Below are 22,440 nucleotides of genomic sequence, written 5' to 3' on the forward strand. Positions count from 1 at the left end.
ATGGGACTTGAGCATCCACGGATTTTGTTATCTACGGGGGATCTTGGAACCAAGCCCCAGCGAATAACAAGGGACCATTGTATGTATTGACACAGTATCTAGCCTTTGCACAAGCTTAAGCAGCCAGTGTAGATATTATGAATACTGTATTTTGAGTGTATAAAATGTACACTACTAGTTGTGCATACTCAAAGAAACTACCAAATAATCACTAAAAAAAACCCTCTGAATTATTAGTTGGCTAGAAAACATTTGATTTTTGCTCTAAAAATTGAAGCAATTATACAACACAGTTTTTCCCAGGATAAAAACGTGTTATATTTTAATGGCATAAGTTCTACAGTTAAAGCTAAGCTTTAATCAAAAGATTCAAAATTTCAAGCCACACTGTACATTTGGAGACTTGTAAATCCATGTGTTCCATATTTTAAAGAGGGGAAATAGTGTTTAATATAAAGATTTGCTATAAAGCATGGGGCTTTTAAAGTGATGCAACAATAAATACAGAAATGATTGATGTTTTGAACATGAGTTTTTAATTTCTGCCATAGCAACATTTTAGCCTTAGAATCATGTGAAGAATCAAACTGAAAAGGAGAGAAGCACATACTTTCATTGTGAGACACAACATATAACATATACAGTTATGTGTCTTTTATTAAATTCATCCCTCAACAATATGTTGTCCATGATCTGTTCTGCGGCACAGAAAAAATGGTAATTCACTAAAGGAGACTTTGAAATCCATTCCTGAATAAATTTAACCTACATTTATCAGTGCTTTGAGGAACTAAAACTGCAGCAACCACCTGTTTATTATACATTTTAAAAGATGGAAAGATCAGTTCATAAGAATTCTAAGAGGGCCCAAAAGTAATGCTTGTGTTCCATTTTCTCTGAATCTGTTAATCCAAATGTGATGCTATTACACCACCAGGTGTTGAATAAGTATGTATATGAGGCAGAAACAAAAAGCAGCCATTGAGTTTTTGACCAAAGAAGGATGTACTGCTGCTGACATCCACAGAAGGCTCAGAAATGTGTATGGTGAGGTGGCAATCAATAAGAATAATGTATGAAGATGGGTGAAAAGGTTTAAAGAAGGTGAAAGCAGTGTTGAAGCCAAGCACAGAGTAGAAGGCTATCAACAGCAGCCATTGACATGATGAGATGATTTGCCCAGATAGGCATATAATTGTCTGAGAGATTGTTGAGAAAATTAGCTACGGCCACAGTGCTGTCAAGCAGATTATCCACAACCTTGGACACAGGAAAGTGTGTACAAAGGCGATTCCTCATCAATTTACATCTGATTTGAAAGAGAGGAGAGGGTATGTGTGTTTGGAGCTTTTGACACCTTTTTGGGGAATGTTTGTACTGGTGATGAGGCCTAGGCAAACCTGTATGACCAAGAATCAATCCATCGAGTGGTGGCACTCCACCTCCCCTACACCCTAGAAATTTAAAAGTCAGCACTCAGCACAGATGCACAGATTCAAATGTATCTGAGGAAGTAGATTGAAGTCCACAAAAAGCTCATGCTGCCAATTTCTTTCTTTCAGTTACCTCTCTCAGAGGTACTACAAGATCTCTCTACATACTGATTCTACAGACTAACACGGCTATATCTTTTAATTTTCAGCACAGAAGATTATGGTGAATGTCTTATGGGATTACAAGAGAATGATTCTGCTTGATTTCCTCAAGTATGGGACAACAATGAACAACAACCCTCTAAGTTGCATCACTCTGGAAACTCTGAAAAGCCTTCCATAAGAAAAGACCACAGAGACAGCTGAATGTAATCAGTATCACCATGATTATGCATGACTCCACACTTCACTGGCAACATCACTTCTTCTTGCACAAATGGGATGGTCACTGGTGCATCTCAGCCTTACAGCCCTGACCTGTCACCATCAGATTATCACTTATTTGATTGGATGAAGGAAAGCCTTAGGGAACAGCACTTCAATGTAGGCAGATTGGAAGATGCTATCAGACACTGGACCAGGGAGTGCCTGAAAGAGGTTTTTTTAAGTGGATTTGATGAGTGGATTCAAAGTAATGCATCACAATTGGTAAGAAATTACTTTGAACAGTACCATGCTGAAGATTAAGGCCCGATACACACCACCAGGACATGATGTCCTGGCAATGATAGTAGGGCTCAAGACTGTGCACCAACCGCACGGTCCCAAGCCCTACTACATGCTGGCTGCGCCACTATTCAGCAGCAGCACCCCATGGGGGTGTAGAGAGCGCCCACACATCTCAGCAAGGAAGCGTCATTGTAAGGGCTGTGACGCAGCTCTTACGACGTCACAAAAAGGAGTCGCTCTTGGTGGCTCCTTTTTTGCTGCGAAGTGTTACCGCTCTATTTGGTTGCTGCGGTAATGCTGCCCAGCAAAAAGGGGTGATGTTTAAATGCCAGTCTGTACTGCCCCAGAGTTACTTTACATATGTATGTAGTTTCATATGTCTCATGTTATAAATAAAGGTGTTATGACCTGACAAGCATTACTTTCATGGCCCTGAATTAGATTATCACATTTTTCTTCTTCTGTGGAGCCTATGACTTATTTTCAGTGCATAACATCTACAATGCCCAATAATTCGAACAGCTGTTCCATATTTATTTTTAAACACATCTTTTAATGTGAGCTCTCAGTCTATAGTTATCATCTATTGTGTAAACTTTGCACTTTTCAAAAAAAAAAAGCATCTGTTGTTTCTTCTAATAATTACTGATGTGTCTCTATTGTCCAGTCTCCAGGGTGAAAGGTCAGAACTGAGCCCTTTGGTTCTTCCTAGGGAAGGAAGTATCCACTGTTCTATTGCCCTCTGGAAATTTGGCAGCTTAAAATGTTCTATTCCCAAATTCAGCTTAGCAAAAAATAGGTAACAGTAGAGAAAATAAGACAATGATCTTATTTTTTTTCCACGCAGGCAAACCCAAGAGGCCTGAAATCAGGATTTCTGCCGCAACCATGCTGTATGCTGGTGGCAGGAAATGTCTGGGACAGTGCAGACAAATTATCAACTTGTGCTGGAATCTCATGTTTTGCTCAGCATTCTAATATATGCAATGATTTCCTAGAACTGGCTGACAAAAACATAAAACTCTAACAAGTGAAAGTATGTACTGTATATACTTGTATTTACATAGAAAAAAAATAGATTAAAAATTGACCCCAAAAAACCAGGGACGACTTATACATGTGTTAATATGGTAGGAGGAAGGACAAGCCTTTGTCCCATCAAGCCTTTTCCCAGGTGGACTGCCTCCATGGGCAAAACCCAGCTGGGGACAGGCTGAGAAGGGTGACTGACTGCCCTACAACCTCTTCCCAGCTGGGTTGATTCTGCCTCCATGGGCAAAACCCAGCTGGGGACAGGCTGGGAAGGGTGATCGATTGCCCTGCAGCCCCTCCCCACCTGAGCTGCCTCCTGATATCTGACCCTCAGGCCATACGAATACCCATAATTTTGGCCCCAAAAGCTGACCTCAACTTATACATGAAGTCTAGTTGAGGTCTACTTATAGTATATATGGTAAGTTTGAAACAAGCTGAGAATTATTCATTCTATCACTTGGATCAAAGAAAAACAACAGTTTTTCAGCTGGCTTTTAGCTGAAATGTCTCAAGTTTAAGAAACCCCTCAGCCACATGTTTCTATAAACAAGCCACTATTATCAGCCTTAGGCCTCCATCTTCTCTGATTTACAAACAAGGATAATATTACTACCTTGTAGGATGGTTATAGGAATCACTGATACTATGGCGGGTTACAAACGGCCCTCAAGGGGCCGTTTTCCCGCCGCCGCCATTTACGATGCGCTCCGCGCATACTGGGAGGAAGGGCCGCGAGGAAGGTAAGAACCTTCCTAACCCTAATACGGCCCTTCCTAACCCTAGTATGCGCAGAGCGTGTACTTTATGGCGGTTTGTAACCCGCCTATGTGAAGCATTTTGAGGCTTTAGAAAAATGAACTAAGTGGATGGGAGAAAATGTGTGAATCTTCCAAGCTTCAGCCTGAATCAAAGACAAATTCTCTACACTACAACAGTTCTTCTTGTTTCTGTTAAGCTGTTTGATCATGATTCAGCTATTTCTTCAACCATCCCAGTTTGAAAAAAAGTGCACACATAACATGGGAGAACTTTCACAGGTATCATTTTTCAAAACTTTGGAAAATTACTGTCTGGACTACAGCTCCCAAAATCCCTCAGCACAGAGGCCAGTGCAGATTACAACCCTAACACGAGTATCTGGGGGCTAAACCTTGCTCCCCCCCACTATGGTATAAATCTGAATGTGTCTCTCCACCTACAGTTTTGATTGTATATTCACAGAAAAGGGTCTCTTTTTTGCAATAAAAATTGCTAGCATAGGCCCCCTCTGTTTACAGTAATAAGGAGATGTAGTTGATAGCTACATAATTACAGCATCATGTGGTTTGAATCTTAACCTCCCCCAAACCTTTCACCGACAATCTCTATTACTCCTCAGAAACAACGTATCAGTATTGAATAAGTCAGCTAGCCAGAATTTAGGAAGCATGGGAGTGGGCAGGTCATGTACACAAACAGGAATGTACACAAATTGATGTTCCCCAAATAAGACTGCCAGATATGCAAACCTGAACCCTCTCTCAGGTGACATCATTTATCTATAGTGGCAGCGGGTATCTTACCTATCATTGGAGCAATGGATCCCACTAATGGTTTTAGTTCAAATATACCTTCATAAAAAATTTCACTCTATAATAGTTCATTCACTAAAGAGTTAATTCTATCCCATATACTCATGTAGTAATTTTGCAACAAAATATTTTGAAATAATACCATTATGAAAGGCATCTTATTATTGGTAAATGGTCTACTTAGTAATTACTTCCTAGTACAAAATAGGAAACCACCAAAGCCAAAACAACTCTATCATCTCTTGCCTTAATGTTTAATATAGAGAACCCAAATCCCACAATATACAATCAATGTTCATATAATTGGTAACTATTAAGTGTGTGTGTGTGTGTGGGGGGGGGGAGTCCAAAATCTGGCATTAAATTCAACTGAATCATCCAGCATAACATTACAAAATGTGTTCTTCAGCCATTGACATGAATCTCTAAAGAAAAGTTAAATGGTAAATATTTTAGACTAAGTATGTCCAAACACCAAAACTCTTTAAAAACAATCAAATCAATCCACATTCTTCAATAGAGAACAAATGTCTGTTAATTTTATTCACAACTGAATTAATAAAAGCAGATGTTCTAATCTGCTCCCTTTCAGTAGCAGTAAAAATCCCTACCAAAAACATCTGATTTTTGGAAATTTTAGTATTGTGATTTTAAAAAAAGTATATCAGACGTATTGGTAAACATTTTCTTGGAATCAATCAGCTTCTAATTCAAAATATTGGGGAAAGTCTTAACTGTCTTGAATTTTAGGTGATGCTGGAAGTTTACAGTTTTGCTTTGGCCGGTTGTACCTGCAGGTTCTATGTGGCTCTGTTTTATCATCTGTGTTCTTGAAAATCTACATGAACCCATTCATCAGACTGAGTTTAAGATGGCTGATGCTAGAAATTTCTTCATCTCACTTCGTCTCAAAGGTGCTAATGGAAAAACAGACTAACACAACTTTCTCTTTGAATACTGTTGAATGTCTGTGCACATCATGTATACTTGCTGACATTCTCAAAAACTTCAAAATATTGATGAAACAAGATTTTTCTTTGCAGAAACTATATTAATTTATTTTCTTCGAAGTCTGTTCTTCTATACAGTGATTCTGAATTTAAATTATGCTTTTGACCAATTGAACTATAATTTTCTGAATAAATTTTGAGAATATACTAGCCAGCCTTAGCGATGTATCAATTTGTCAATCTGCTCTTGAAATGCAATCTTGTCTCCTGTGTGTCAAGATCGCACCTCCTTCTTGACATAAGAATTAAGACAGTTCACAGAACAGATCAAAACAAAATACAGCTAAAACAATTACAGTGTGCCCTCCCCTGACACGAGGATCCGTTCTGGATCCCTCCGCGTAAGGGGAAATCTGTGTATGCTGAAGCCCCATAGGAACTAATGGGGCTCGCACCCGTGGTGTGCGATGGCGCAGCGGTGCGCACACCCCATTAATTCTTCCAGGGCACACAATGGGCTCTTCCCGTGGGCACGCTGTATAATAAAAAGAGTTTTAAAAATTGTGTTTCAACATAAATATCTGTCCAACATAATCCAGTAGTGAATACCATTGCACTTAAGTTGTCTTCAGCATCTCCATCTGCCTTTAAAAATTATCACATGTTACTGTCATCTAATTATGAAACTATTTCTGATATTTTGATGTTTGGGGTTCTTCCCCACACCTACATGCCTTAGTGTTAACTTACATTTGTTTTTCCAGAGTTTATGGTCCTTTTTATTTTCTTCTTTCAGGCAAGACCTTTACCTCTTCTCCTTTATAACTGCCTCAGTTTGTTTATACCTAACTTGGTCTATGGTGTATGTGCGTGTGTGCGTGCGTGCGTATAGATATATAGATATATTGTACCTCTGCTTCTTATCCAAGAGAAGTGGATGAGAAATGCCACAGCCAGAATGCTAACTGGGGCCAGTTATAGGGACCACATAACTCCTTTGTTATCTGCAAATTTGATAAGTATGCTCCCAATTCTGTCATCCAGGTCATTGATAAAGATGTTGAATAGCACTGGGCCCAGGACAGAGCCCTGTGGGACCCCACTGGTCACTTCTCTCCAGGATGAAAAGGAGCCATTGTTGAGCACCCTTTGGGTTCGGCCAGTCAACCAATTACAGATCCATGTAACAGTTCCTTTGTCTAGCCCACATTTTACAAGCTTGTTTGCAAGTATGTCATGGGAAACCTTGTCAAAGGCCTTAGTGAAATCAAGATATACTATATCCACAGCATTCCCTTCATCTACCAAGCTGGTAATTTTATCAAAGAAAGAGATTAGGTTTGTCTGGCATGACTTGTTTCTCTGAAACCCATGTTGACTTTTTGTGATTATGGCATTGCCTTCTAGATGTTCACAGACTCTCTGTTTAATGATCTGCTCCAGAATCTTTCCTAGTACTGATGTCAGACTAACTGGACGATAATTGTTGGGATCCTCTTTTTGAAGATGGGGACAACGTTTGCCCTCCGCCAGTCTGCTGGGATCTCTCCTGTTTTGCAGGAGTTTTCAAAGATTATTGCCAATGGCTCCGATATTACATTTGCCAGTTCTTTTAATACCCTTGGATGTAGCTCATCTGGTCCTGGAGACTTAAATTCATTTAGGTTAAACAGGTATTCCTGTACTATCTCTTTACTTATTCTGTGCTGAAATTCCCCTATTCTGTCCTCTGTTCCATTTTCCTCAGGTTGAGCACCCTTTTCCTTTTCTGAGAAGACTGAGGCAAAGAAGGTGTTGAGTAATTCTGCCTTTTCTCTGTCTTCTGTTAGCATTTTGCCATCTTCTCCACGCAGTGGCCCTACTGTTTCCTTCTTCTTCCTTTTGCTGCGGACATATCCAAAAAAGCCCTTTTTGTTGTCTTTAACCTCTCTAGCAAGCCTGAGTTCATTCTGCGCTTTAGCTTTTCTGACTTTACCCCTACACATGCCTGCTATTTCTTTGAATTCCTTTTTTGTGATTTCCCCCTTTTTCCATTTCTTATACATGTTCCATTTCAAACTTAGCTCGGTTGAAAGTTCCTTAGTCATCCATCCTGGTTTCTTGAGACACCTCCCGTTTTTCTTTCTCACTGGAACTGTTTGAAATTGTGCCTTCAGTATCTTCCTTTTGAGAAAGTCCCATCCGTCCTGAACTCCTTTATCTTTTAGTATTTCTGACCATGGAATCGCCCTCAATACTTCTCTAAGTTTACTGAAATCCGCTCTCCTAAAGTCTAGGATGCATTTCTGACTATGCCTGGCTTCTCCTTTCCACTGTATTACAAACTCCAGGAGAACATGGTCACTTCCACCTAATGATCTCACTACTTGCACCCCATTAACCAAGTCATCCTTGTTGGTTAGGATCAGATCTAAAATAGCTGACCCCCTTGTTGCCTCTTCCACCTTTTGGGCCATGAAATTGTCTTCCAGACAAGTGAGGAATTTGCTAGACCTTGAGGATTTTGCTGAGTTTGACTTCCAGCAAATATCAGGATAGTTGAAGTCACCCATCACTACTACATCTCTCTTTTCTGACTGTGTGGTCATCTGTTCTAGAAAGGCATCATCCAATTCCTCAGTCTGACTTGGGGGTCTGTAGTAGACTCCCACCATAACATCCTTGTTGTTTTCCTCCCCCTTGATTCTTATCCAGATGCTCTCCACCTGGCTTCCATGATTGATGTCCAGGATATCTTCACTGGTGTAAATATCTCTGACATATAGTGCTATTCCTTCTCCTTTCTTGTTTGGCCTATTTCTCTTAAAAAGGTTATACCCCTCTATTTCCACATTCCAATCATGAGACTCAGCCCACCAGGTTTCAGTGATGCCTATTATATCATATTTGCTTTGTTGTACTAGGAATTCGAGTTCATCCAGCTTATTTCCCATGCTCTGTGCATTAGTGTAGAGACATCGCAGACCATGGTTCCCTTTTACTTGCTGCCTGTGCAAGTTTTTTTGCCTCCCACTGTTGGGTCCTTGCACTGTTTGCCTTGTTTCCTCTATGTCAGTTTGACTATTTTCGCCATCCCTTTCGCCTTCCTTAATATTGTCTCCCTTCCCCTCGGAACTCAGTTTAAAGCTCTCCTGATCAAGTTCTTGAGACTGTTGGCAAAAACATTTCTTCCAACTGGCGTGAGATGCAACCCGTCTGTTGCAAGAAGTCCCTCCTCAGGTGTGCTGATGTGGTGGAAATTGTATGCCTAGCAGTGGCCTGGAAGCCACTTGTCAAGCTGGGGAGGGTGAGTCTGTGATACTCAAAATTGGAGAAGACTCTAAAATCGCACTCTTTGAAAAGAAGAAATGGTTCTTATCTTTGGACTGCCTTTTCTTCTTATGCTTTCATTTTATTGACTGCATTTTGACCTCCAAGAATTTTCACAATGTGGGGGGATGCACGTGCACCAGGTGACTGCCGAAACTTGACCATGCTTGTCGACAGGGTCAAAATGGACTGTGCCAGTTAATGTTTAGCTCCACATTTAGTGGAAGAGCTGGCAGTTGGGACCAAAGCTGACTTAGAATATCTCTCTGTAGCTTCCATTACAACAGAGGTAGATGATCAGGAAGGTCTCTCTGTGGTTTCCATTACAACAAAGGTAGATGGCCATGAAGGCAGTATTTGAGGCCTAAGGGTCTGCTTGTAACTGGAGTGCCCTTAGATGCAAATCCCTGTTTTGTCTCAGTGGAGGCATTAAGGCAATACAGAAGACACAAAAGGCAATCACATGAGCTTTGCCCAAACAACTAAGACACTTCAGATGTCCATCCCATGCCATGATTTTAGAGCCACAAGAGACACACTTTTTGAGGACGCCAGCAAGGAAGAGCCCCAGAAAGCAAGTACAGCTTCAACTGCCAAATGCTAGAGAAATCATACCAAAGAGCCTGGCTAACTCTGCAGCTGAACCAGCCAGAAGGCCATGACAAAAACAAGGGTAGATAGATGAATGCAGTTCCTCTAGATGCTGCTGCAGTAGCAGATGAAAAGGAACTGGCAGTGTCAATGGGAAGGGCTTCTGAAAGTGGGCAGGGCAACCTCCAAAACATTTATGTAATGCCTACAAGGTTCTGAAAGATGCACTACAGAGGCAGAGGACAACCCATTTGTCTGAGTCACAGAGAACATGAAGAAGAACAGCAGGATATAAATAAAATGAATGAATAAATAAATAGTTCAGGATTACCACTGCAGTGTATTGGATTTCACCCATACTCACATTGGAAAGGTGATGCAAGATGATCTTGGTTCATTCTTAAAGGCAATGAACTCTCTGTAGACTGTTCTCCTGAAATCAACTTTTTTGTTGAATAGTACTTGGGTTTGATTATATATTCTTGGGTTTGCCCATGATGCATATTCATCATCAAAGTCTGAGATGCAACAGGTATCATTCTGTATGAAGAAATGAGGAAAACAGAGATACAAAGTATTAACTTAATCAGAAATGATATCAGTGTCAAAGCAAGCAACTGGAATACTAATTTAGAAGATTTTAGTTTATAGAGGAAAAGCCTCTTAATGAAAACTTCAAGAAATCAGCTGTGTTCCAAATACAGTGGCTCCCTGGTATCTGCTGATGTTTGGTACTACGACTCCCCATGGATACCAAAATCCATAGATGCTCAAATCCGATTACTGTATATATAATGATGGAGTAAAATGCTGTCCCTTATATAAAATGGCAAAGTCAAGATTTGCTTTTTGGAATTCCAACACCCCAAATATTTTCAAGCTGTGGGTGGTTGACTCTATGGATGCAGAATCTGTGGATATGGAGGGCCAACTGCATCTTCAGATATTCATAGAACAGGAATTTCCTAAGAACCTTTGCTTATAGACTAAGATTTTGGACCTTCACTTATATCACCCGTCTCTTGATTATACTTCATGCTGACTCACCACTTCACAGCTAAGCTACTCCATAGCTAAAATACTCCTTAGGTCCTGTACTGGGAGAAAGGTAGGATATAAACTAAGGACATTTACAAAAAAAGAATTAGCACACATACACACCAGTTCAATTCCTCACAATTATCTCATAATAAATAAAACTACTGTGAAGTATGTAAGACAGCTAGATTGTGAACACATTTTTTCAAAGGTATCAAATTAGAACTAAGTTTAGGATAAATTCAGATAAGCCCCTGCTGTGGAAATACCATACCTCTTTGTTGACACAATATGGGATGGATGCAGTACTATGGTTATGTAAGCAGTGCATTAAAATAATGTCTGTTTTCCCTTAAAGAATTTGTAGTGATCTGAGTGGTATTATGTCTCCACCTTTCCTGTGACTGTGGAGCATGGTAACAGTTCAGTTATCAGACTGATTAACAGCCTTCCTCATTGATATTTTGTACTGCAACTTTTCATAATTTTTTAACATTGACCATATTGCTTGGAGCTGATGGAAACTGTGATCAAAATATATAGAAGAAGGTTGGCTGACAGTAAAGAGCAGTTTTTCACATGGGCCACTCAAATTGGTTAATTTGAAGCAGCAGAGAGCAAAAAAAAAAAAAAAAACTCAAAATGGTACTGAGGAGAAATGGAACCTGAAAAAAAAATGACTCTCAGTGGACACCATCCCTGGAGCAAACTATTTCTATTAGGGCAACATTTCTTTTCCAGTGATTGTGGGAGAAGGATAATACTTGATTTTCTATGCAATACACTCTATAACAGATCAGCTTCCTGCATAGTCCAACAAATATACCACTTTTAGTAGTCACTACAGCAAGTTAGATCTCTGGGTGAATTGCAAGGATTTCTGTTTAGCAAGGATTTCTGACTTATTACTGTTTAATAATGGTAGCAACAAGATACTTTCCACCAACGACTTAATATTGTTGGAATTAAGAATTCTTGAGTCAATTTCTGTGTAGAAAGACCATGAGCTCCATTAAGTTATCATATTGTACCTTGTCTTACCCCAAAACAGACACAAAACTTTTTAATTTGTAGTATATTTCTCATGTATCAGACTCCAGTTGGTGGATCTCAAGATTCCAGTAAAAAATAAAATAGATCCCAGAGGTGTGCAGTTGGGAACCATTGGTTTTTTCAATGCTGTGCCGCCTTCTCCTCCGCCCCCCCCCCCCCGCTCCCCGGTTGTGACTATTATTAATCCTGAACAACGAAGGAATAATTTTTTGATATATTGATCACACTTGCACATAACACTAAGCCAGTATGCTTGGCTCCTCTTGGCTTACTGTGAAGAAGCTACTGATGCAAGTTCTTCCCACTCACACAAACTAGAAAGCAATAGCTTATTGCTTGTTACTCCTAAACTAGCCAGGTTATTATTATTATTATTATTATTATTGTTGTTGTTGTTGTTGTTGTTGTTGTTGTATAGCGCTGTAAATGTACACAGCGCTGTACATACAAATGATCAAATCAATCCCCTCAAAATAAAACCTGCCAATGGCATACAATCTACAAAATACACATAAAACAATAGGTAATAATATAAAATAGACTTGGAAGATTATCGCTCTGAGTTCTTCCGTTCCGTTCTGAGGACGAAACGGGAGGAGCAGGGACGAGTGCGGAACGAGTGGGGGATGGATTTTACTGCACGCACCCGTCCCTCATTCGTTCCGTTCCCCCTCTCTTCCGTTCTTAATCCGTTCCAGAGGGGGAAATTTTTGAGAACTGTTCTGAACAGTTCTCAAAAAGCGTTCCCTCTGGAACGGAATGAGAAGGGAAGAGAGGGGGAACGGAACGAGTGAGGGACGGGTGTGTGCGGTAAAATCCGTCCCCCACTCGTTCCGTTTCCTGCCGGGCCGGGTCGAGAACCCGGTGCAATAAAGTTCTTGGTTAAAATAAGCAGGCAACAATTAAAAACAACAACATCAACATCAGGTAATAGTCTGTTGCTAGTTTAGAAATCCTGGCTTGTTTGGAAGGAACAGGAAAGGACCCCTTTTTTGGTTGGGTTAACTTCTCTCATGAAGAGAACAAGCAAGAAGGAACAAATGATTTGCATGTGTGCTCTAGCACACAGCTTGTTCAAAATAAGCTGACAGAAGGCAGGAATCCTAGCTTATTATTATGTCCAAATGCAGCCACTGTCTCTCAATCATTTCTTTAAGGTCAATGGAAGTGGGAAAATCTAAGTTATGTGGAGGGAGTGAAACAGGTCCTTGGCTCCCATTCTTTTTAACATCTGTGCAAATGATTTGGTGCCTCAATTAACTCAAAAGCACTCCATTTTCAGTAATCAGGAATAGATTTTTATTCTGATGTATCCAGATGATTTAGTGCTCCTCTTTCGAACACACACACATTTGGAGCTTAATTTTTTTAATGCATTTAATGCATACTGTAAACATCAGCACCTGTCAATACATTACTCTCAGACCAAGACCATGTTTTTTTGCAGACACAGTCCAAAACAACTTTAGAAACTTTACAGTACAAATTCTTCAAACACTTGACTCTTCCCCATTTGGAACACCTGCAGCATTGTTTGTGTACAGAATCTGGTTGGCCATCAATTAATGGAAGAGTAGGTAGTTCCTAGTTAAGGCAGTTGAAACAAATTTCTACTCTACCAAATGAACATATTCTAGCATTGTTGGAAATGAACAATAATCAGCATTGGAAACCAAAATAACAAAATCTCAGACATCGCAGGGGGGCACAATTAAGGATCTCTTAAATGCTCTCTGTGGTTCACTTTTTTGGAAAACAGCACATTTTAGAGCCAGCTATTGATTAAATTCAAGCTAGTTTCCCTAATTCAGTAGTTTTGTGATTCCAAGCTATATCAATTCAGTTCTTGTCGTATGCTATAATAAGTGCCATTTGAAAACAGATTATGCAATTGTGGACAATGTCAGGTGGAAGATAATTTTTTGTGGGTTTTTCAGACTATGTGGCCATGTTCTAGAAGAGTTTATTCCTGACATTTCGCCCGCATCTGTGGCTGGCATCTTCAGACAAAGATGGAAGACATTGTCTATGACTATGAGCTGAAACTGACAGCCTGGTAAAGCCACCTTCTAGGCGGCTTGGGGGCATGGTGTTTAGACACTGCACAGCCCCAAGATGTCCGGAAGCCACCCTGGCCAATTACATGGGGGGGGGGGGCTTCATGATGCTCCAGGGGCATGGTGTTTACACACTGCACCCTTCCAAGACATCTATAAGCGGCTCTGGGACTGTGACAGAGCCGCCAAAGACGGCCTTTTACTGGCCCAAATACGAGTGGATCTTTTCCACTCCTATTTGGGCCAGTGTCATGGCAGATTAGGGCCATGGTGTATGGCTGCCCCAACCCAGGGTGACCAGTTCAAGGGCGGCCCCAATCCATCCTTTTTTGGCCATTTGCTTCCGCCCTATGAACCTGTCCCTTGTATAGTGACCAAAGAGAGATAGATTTTTCCCTTGCTGACTCATGGAAGTGGGAACTCTCTTGCAGAATTAGTCCAATTTCTGTTAAGCAATACTAATGGCTATGTAGCACACAAAGTGGTCCTTTTTGCTTTGGCTGCAAAAAAGAATTATAGAAAGAGAACTAGGTAAGATTGCCACAAACCGTCTTGGTGGCTCAGATTATAAATTTGATTTTCCCGTTAATAATTTAGAAATTCCCCTATATTATCAAATTATTAGTATTCTCACATTATTTTCTGCAACTATCTTTTTTACTGTCTGTAATATCATTTTGCTGCATTTTGTATATTTATTATTTCATATATGTTTAATGTATTTATCATGGCCTTTGGCTAATACAATAAACTCGATGATGATAATGATAATAATATTGATATAAGTTATGGACCATCCACAGCTAAGTACTTCTAACTCATTTCCTTTAATAAGAGCTTAGCATATACAGTGGAACCTCGCCTTACGTGGAGGATCCGTTCTGGACCCACCACCCACCCACCCCCCGCTTAAGGTGAATTCTGCCTATGCTCGGGCCCCATTATAGTGAATGGGGCTCATGCATGCGGTAGTGCAGCCACATACACCATTCAAAGTATTACAGCGCGGCTGCCGCGTAATCTGGAAGCCGTGTAAGGCGCGGCCGTGCTGTAATTACATCTTTCACACAAAAATAAAAGCTTAATCCACATTCATATCTTGAGAGGAATAGACTTGTTAGGTAGAAATTCACAACAACATTATGAGGAGGTGCTGAAAAGTTATTAGCTCCATCAAGAAAGGAATGACCTAGAGCCATGAAATGTATATCCCATTCCACATATTCACCTTGATGTTCAATGCACTTGGCACATCGTTTCTCGAGTTTCTTTTACCCTTCCATTTTTTTTTTTCTAATTTCTGGTCACTGAAATACTGCTCCACTGCTGCTATCACTTCTGATTCATTAGAAAATTTCCTTCCTTTCAAACTCTTTTTAAGGTTTGGAAACAGGAACTAGTCAGATGGAGTAAGATTTGGTGAACAGGGTGGATGGTCTATGCACTCAAACCCTAAATTCTTCAAAACATTAATAATCTTGCCAGCCCTATGAACAGGTGTCCTACAAAAAGCGAGCATCTTTCCTCAGCTATCCTCACAGTTTTTCCTTCAATGTCTTCTTTAATCGACATAGCAAGTTAGGAGTAGTTCTCTGCATTACTGAATTAACTGCATTTACTGGCACTTCTGAAGTCATTGAAATAGCTTCTTTATCCCAAAGAACTATGGCCATGACCTTTTCTGCTGACTTTTGAGTCTTGAATTTCTTTGGCCATGGAGAACCTGAGTGCTGCCACTGCAAAGACTGTTATTTGGTGTCTGGGTCATAGTGATGTAACCATGTTTCACCAACATTGGCAATTAATTCCAAAAATTATCACTAGATTGCTCAAAATGTTGCTAAATATAGAGGTATCCACCACTGATTTCATTTCAGGTCAGCATTCAAAGATTTCGGGCAACCACTTGGTTGACAGCTTCTGCACAGCCAACTGCTGATTAATTATAAACCCAATGCATTCCAGGGATATCTCTAGTGTCTCAGCAATTATTTTAGCTGACACTTGCCGATCTGCCAAAATCAGGACACGAACACACTCAATAATTTCAGGGGTTGACACTGTTTAAGGCCTTCCAGATCTTGCTGTATCTTCAGTCTCAAAACATCCATGCTGAAAGTTGACACACCACTTCTCCAGAGTTGAGTATGATGAGCACTTGTCACTCAATGTTTGCCTCATACATGCATGCATTTCCTTTAGAGTTTTCTTCTGCAGGAACAGGAACTTCATGAGCAGGTTTACTCTTATCTATTTTATTGTTTCTATGTACAACACTGTGCAAATCTACAGCGTAATAAAGCATAATAATAATAATGTTAGCCCAGAATTCAGCATTTGAAAATTCCACACTTTTCACTGACTTGGTTGTATCAATTATCTAATTCAGAAATTTGAACTACAACCCTGCAAACTGGCAGTTTACAATACAAAAGTGCACTCTTTCAAGCAACAGGGACAAAGTGACACTCAGATTTAGGAAAGTGGGTTGAGCCAAGAACTTTTCAGCACCCCCTTGTATTGACATACAAAGTTATAACAACTTAAGACATTTTTGTAAAATTGATATTTATATGCCTATTATTTAGTCTTTCAATAAGTTCACATAAGGCTTCAGTTGTGTACATATAGTAAGGGAATGGAAAGGGGTTTAAAAGGTACAGTTAACCATGTAAGGCCCATTGTAGCATTACATTTAACACAGGGGCCCAACAGTAGGATTGAGAACTGTCTGCGCTGGCTACTGCTGAAGAGTTGGTATAGCTCTGACTTACAGTCTGCATTGCTATACAATTTGTATAACAAAGTTTTTTAGTGTAAACTTAATGCAGTGGTACTTTTTCACTAGTCCTACACACTAGAGGTGGGAAATGTTGAACTGCAAGCCCTAGCAGCCCTACTACTAGTCAATAGTGAGGAATGCTGGGAGTTTCAGTCCAACTTTTTGGGGGGCATATATATCTCACCTCCTAATCTACACAGCTAAAGACTGTGAAAACATATGGCAATGGTGTTGAAACTAATTTAAAATAATTCAAATCTTGTAGTATAAGCCCAAACATCACTCAGCCTACAGCTCAGAAAATTCTCTTGATATAAAAAAATTCTTGGCCTGCCTTTATCAAACAACTGTGACAGGCAGATCTGAGAGAAGCAGCATTTGGCAAGCAAAAGACCGTCTAGACTAAATAAGCCAACTCTAACTCCAACCATCTTTTATAAATGAATGTTATTTACTGTAAGTCTGATGAGCTGCATAGCCAACAATCATTCAAAGATGATGATTCCCCACCACCATCACCAAAATACTTTTCTGTAATATTAGTTTGTTCTAGCACCTTTGCTCTGTTTCTAGCCTCTTCTTCAAATAAGAAACAAATCCCACAAACTGTATCTGCCAAACATATTTAGATGACTGAAGGGCACAAACACCACAATGCATATTTTCTCCTTTATGTCAGAGTACTCACATTATCTGTCATGTGTTCTTTTCTTAAATTTTAAAAAGCTTTAAAATTTAAATAATTAAATGTCTGCCTTAATAAAGTGTACACATGCACCTTTTGGTTATTGACATTGAAGTATATTTGCATATCAGTAATGAAGACATTCTGCTAACGATGATACACAACATCTAGAATTAGTCTAGAATTGATACACATTTCTACATTAGATTGTCTTGTCATAATATGTGGAACTTGATTAATTATCATTAGTGGCTACTGGTTTTATGTTTGAGCATACATATACCATGTGTTCAAATGTAGGGGGCGGACTGTCTGCAGAAAATTATTGGCAAAGTGCCCTTTGGTTATTCACAGAAGCTCATCAGCAAAGAGACCAATCTTTGTGGATTGCAATAGAAACTTGCTGTCATACAGGCGCCGACTGCTGCCACCAATTAACTTAACAGAACAAAATGGATTTGACTTTTCCGTTCCATAGGAAGGAAACCAATAGGTTGCTGGGTAAATGCTATACATTTTTGACCCATGTCCCAGTCTTCAAATCAGCACAGTTATTTAAAAAAAAAAAATACCTATAACAATACAAAGAGTATGTCTTCTCACATTATCAAATTGTCTCATCAAACAATTTGAGCTGATATTCTTTAAGTACAGTGGCCACTTGTTATACACTGGAGTTTGGTTCCAAGATCCCCCATGGATAAAAAAAAAAAAAAATCCAAGGATGCTCAAGTCCCATTAAATATAATGACATAGCAAAATGGTGTCCCTTATAAAAAAAAAAAAAAAGGAAAATCAAGGTTTGATATTGGAAATTTATACTTTTTTTGAACATTTTCAAACTGTGGATGCTTGAATCCATGTATAAAAAAATCTGGGTATAAGAAGGGCTGACTGTAGCTTGAAAGGAGTGACTTGTATGTCAACTTTCAACAGAAGTCTATCTGCAGATACAGTTCATGAACTGAGGTCGCAATCGAAGCATCTATAAACATGCATCCATGTCTGTAATTTTGGCTTCCTCTCCTCCACAGTTAGATTGGCAAACTGAAACATACAGGGCACTGCAGGGCAACAATAAAGACAACATTGTTGTTGCTATGTGTCTTCACATTCTTTCCAATTTATGGCAAGACTAAGGTGAACTTATCACAAAGTTTTCTTGGCAAGATTTCTTTAGCAGAGGGCTGCAGTTAACTTCCATGAAAGCTGAAAGAATGTGACCTGCTGCCCCAACTCATCTAGCAGATTTCTATAGCCAAGCAGAGATTCAATCCCTAGACTCCCAGAGTCTTAGTCCAACACTCAAACCACTAAACCATTCCATACTGATTTTTTCCCATTTGCATGCAAATTCCCTAGGATGTGCTAGCACATTCTCAGGTGAGCATTGACAAGCATATCAGCCAGATACTCAAGGCACTAATTCCAGCAATCTCAGAGACACTGTCATTTTCCAACTTGTGAGACTGCAAAAGTTGCAAATATCAAAAGTCACATGTTCCTCCTGGATCGTATCCTGGTCGCCTGTACATGCATAAACTTGTGACAGATGGGAGTACTTGCACCAGTAAAAAAAGGTACTTTTATAATTGGAGCCAAGAGTTTGCTGTTAGTTAAACAGCTGTTGGTGCCTTTTGATTTGTAATACATGCAAATAAGTCATTATCCTTTTACCTTACTTAGAGAGTAAAAGTGGACATAGTTTGCTGTTTCTCATTTCTGAAATCCAAATTCATCATCCTGGAATGTAAGGAAATGCAAACACAGCTAACCAAAGAACACTGTATCCCTGACTTCAGCCCATGATCAACAAGGATAAAGTACTGTATGTGAAAAGGAATCTAACCCTTCTGTTGTAAAAATAGGTGTAACTTCAGTCCAATGTCAGCTTGAAAGAAGCAAGAATGAAGCTATTTCTGACACATGCCTGAACCAACAATGTCTGGAAGAACTTGGCATTCTTATTGCAAAACCACTTCGCCTATATTTTCTTAAGTACTCTGGACCAAAAGCCTAGACTGCATACCAGAGGTCTAGGAATAGGTTGTTTTCATATTTGCAGTAGGTAAATCTAAAGTCCATAAGTAATTCTTCTGACTTTTAAGGAAATCTCTAGTTTCTTTTAAAAATGCACTTTGTTCATCCTTTCTTCCTTTGCTAAAAACCTTGCATTTGATACCAATGATAAAGCTTGTACATGTAGCATTTGCAAAAATATACTCTCTATATATATTTTTGTCCCTGCATTTTAAACTATCTGGAAAAGGCATATAAAAACGTAATTCTGGATCCAAAGAAACACGGGCTCTAGTGCTCTCGATTTTTATTTCTCCAACACAAGCCCCATTCCCAGACCATCAGATTCAGATGGAGCAAGGTGTGGATGGAAAAGGATAAGCCATTCATAACAGTAAATTCGGTAATTCATTGGGTCCTGCCAAAAGATTTCAGGATATCTAAAACAGCAATTTGAATTTCTACTGCTCTAAATAATTTCCCACTTTTAATGGGTTTGTTTCATTTCTTCATATTAACCAGAGCTTAGAAGTAAAAATTATCAGGTAACTTTGGCGCTTTAGAGAGTGTCCAAAAAAGGGCACTCTGCCGGTGCCCGTGTTTGCTGCGCAAGGGAGCCGCAACAGACAAACCGCGTGGCTCCCCCGCGCAGCAAAAAGAACCCGCAAAAAGTGGGTTCTTCTTGCGGCGTAGTTGTGACGCCACAAGGCACCAATGGCACATTTGCAGTGTCACATCTGCGCCACGACATGCAGATACTAAGCGTCCGTCACATCAAAATGGCGGCGCCCATGTGTATAGGGCACCGCCATTTTGACGTCCCCAGTACGTACTAGGGGTGAGGCCTGATTGGATGCTGTGTCCTCAGCCAACCCCTAGTACATACTGGGGGCGGAGCCAAGGCCCGTCTGGAACGGGCCATTGTTACCTGCTGGTTCTTTCACACTACCGCTATGATTCCACCTTAACTGTAATGGCAATATCCTGTGGAATTCTGTGATTAGCACTTTAGGGAGGAGTGGGTTAGAATTATCAGTCAGAGCTTTAATGCCTCCCTGAACTACAAATCCCAGGATTCCACTGGATTCAGCCATGGCTGTTAAGATGGAATCCTAAGAATATAATTAAAAAGGAAAAGGAGGAGGGGGAGGAGAAAGGAATGTAGAAGCACCTTTATGCCTAACTGTGTTTTTGTTTCTGCATAACATTTTGTTGGTGAGGAGAAAGGCAACTCCCAGCGGAATCTGGGGACAAGTCTATCCAGATGCAGCCAAAACAATATAATTGTAGAGTTCAAAAACAAAAACACCCAGCCATTGGTGTTGCACTGACCACTTTTTACACACACAAGAAGACGACTCACAGGCAGTTGATTCATCCAAAGTTCTGGAGGCTTTTATCTTCAGATGCAATGTGTACAATATGGTACAATATTTACACACTCCCCTCATTCAACTTCCAATCAACTACACCAATGTCTGCCCCAATCAATTCCACCAGCTCCAAACTAGCTCACACCTACCCACACTCTTGGTCAACTTAGAGTTTTGTTTCTGAGTCATCACTCAGTGCCACATAGAATATGCCAATGCGACTTTGCAGCAACTCTGCATCATGCCATGCACTCCTGACTCAGCAGTTTGTGGCTGTCCCATAGAATATGTATCACTTGTCACTCAAAATATTTTCTGTTCTTTAAAAGTACATTACTCAAATACTTTGGTGGATATAAACCCACTTCTTTAGATGCAGTACACACACAAAGGGTTATCTTTAAATAATGCAGAAATGACTTCAGAAATGAACTAGAATTCTTCCAGTTTCTGAGCGTCTCTAAATTGGAGAAAGAAAATGTCTGGGCACCACACTTCAAGAAGGATATCAACAAGCAGGAATATGTACAGAGGAAGACAACCAAATGGTAAAAGGTCTAGAAAGGCTTCATAAGGTAATGTCACAAGAGTCAGCATTGCCTACCAAACTGATTAAAATTAGCAAAAGCAATGCAAGCAAGGACTAAAAATCAAAGTTTATTTTTGCAACAGAAATAGGTATGCACTTTGTAAAGTCCAAAATGAGACAAAAAATGGTTTCAGGGTCCACCTTATATATTCTTTTACATTTGTTTTCCTCACATAGGCATTCAGAATAAATTTTTAACAACTATGTCAAAGTACATCTTCTCTCTTTGTCATCTATCAATACTTCCAGCTTTGTCCAGATCCATTTATCATAGCATATAGTATGTTCAATGTATGTCACATTCAATCAACATGAACTCTGGGTCATTTATAGCAAAGAGTATGTCATTTTAAATAAGAAATGTAATCAAGGAATGTAATTATTAGGAATTTAATTAACAATTGTAGATTAAGGAGGAACTCCCACAGCCTTCCTCTTTCATCTGTTAAAAGACAGGATGGAGCATCTATAGCTATGTGACCTTCTCGCTTGCAAGAAATGGAGATCTCAGGGCTCTGAGTCCAGGTTGGGAATAGGGAATTCCTAAACTAGGAATGATGGTTTAATTATTATTACTGTTCATCACAATAATACAGTTCTTTTTGATCCTTACAGTGGTAATTTAGGGTTGATGTCTGAAAGCAATATATCTGCTCACCAAAGGTCAGTTTTCTTGGGTTCAAAACCTTCTCTAAGAGGATGAATTTGGTGTTTTTTTTAAAGTTTATTCATAAAAAAATTAACAGATTAACATCAAAGAAGTAGAACAAAACAAAGACATTGACTATGGTTACATATAATATGAGCTATGTTTTGATCGTCTTGTAATGTAAGGTGAATCCCTTTTTAATTATTTGTTCTACTGGATTAATCCTTCCCGGATAGACCCATGGGTCAATGGAGCATGACTTCTTTGCTTAGAATCATAGAATCATAGAATCGTAGAGTTGGAAGAGACCACTAGGGCCATCCAGTCCAACCCCCTGCCATGCAGGAAATCCAAATCAAAGCATCCCTGACAGATGGCCATCCAGCCTCTGTTTAAAGACCTCCAAGGAAGGAGACTCTATCACCTTCTGAGGAAGTGCATTCCACTGTCGAACAGCCCTTACTGTCAGGAAGTTCCTCCTAATGTTCAGGTGGAATCTCTTTTCCTGTAGCTTGCATCCATTGTTCCGGGTCCTGTTTTCTGGAGCAGCAGAAAACAAGCTTGCTCCCTCTTCAATATGACATCCTTTCAAATATTTAAACAGGGCTATCATATCACCTCTTAACCTTCTTTTCTC

The 22,440-nt window shown here is 39.7% G+C and overlaps 1 protein-coding gene across 4 annotated transcripts in view; it reads right to left on the reverse strand.

The window, feature by feature from the left end:
• Positions 1–22,440, reverse strand: part of LTBP1 (latent transforming growth factor beta binding protein 1) — a 262,829-nt gene that overhangs the window by 188,319 nt on the left and 52,070 nt on the right. For all 4 annotated transcript variants that reach the window (XM_089529704.1, XM_089529702.1, XM_089529706.1 and 1 more), the window contains one exon: positions 9,923–10,098. In XM_089529704.1, coding sequence (XP_089385830.1) covers positions 9,923–10,098 — 176 coding nt within the window. The remainder of the gene's footprint in view (positions 1–9,922; positions 10,099–22,440) is intronic.

This window comes from Sceloporus occidentalis, unplaced genomic scaffold, assembly GCF_023333645.1.
Source record: "Sceloporus occidentalis isolate IW3139 unplaced genomic scaffold, rSceOcc1.0.p SCAF_6, whole genome shotgun sequence".
Lineage (NCBI taxonomy): Eukaryota > Metazoa > Chordata > Lepidosauria > Squamata > Phrynosomatidae > Sceloporus > Sceloporus occidentalis.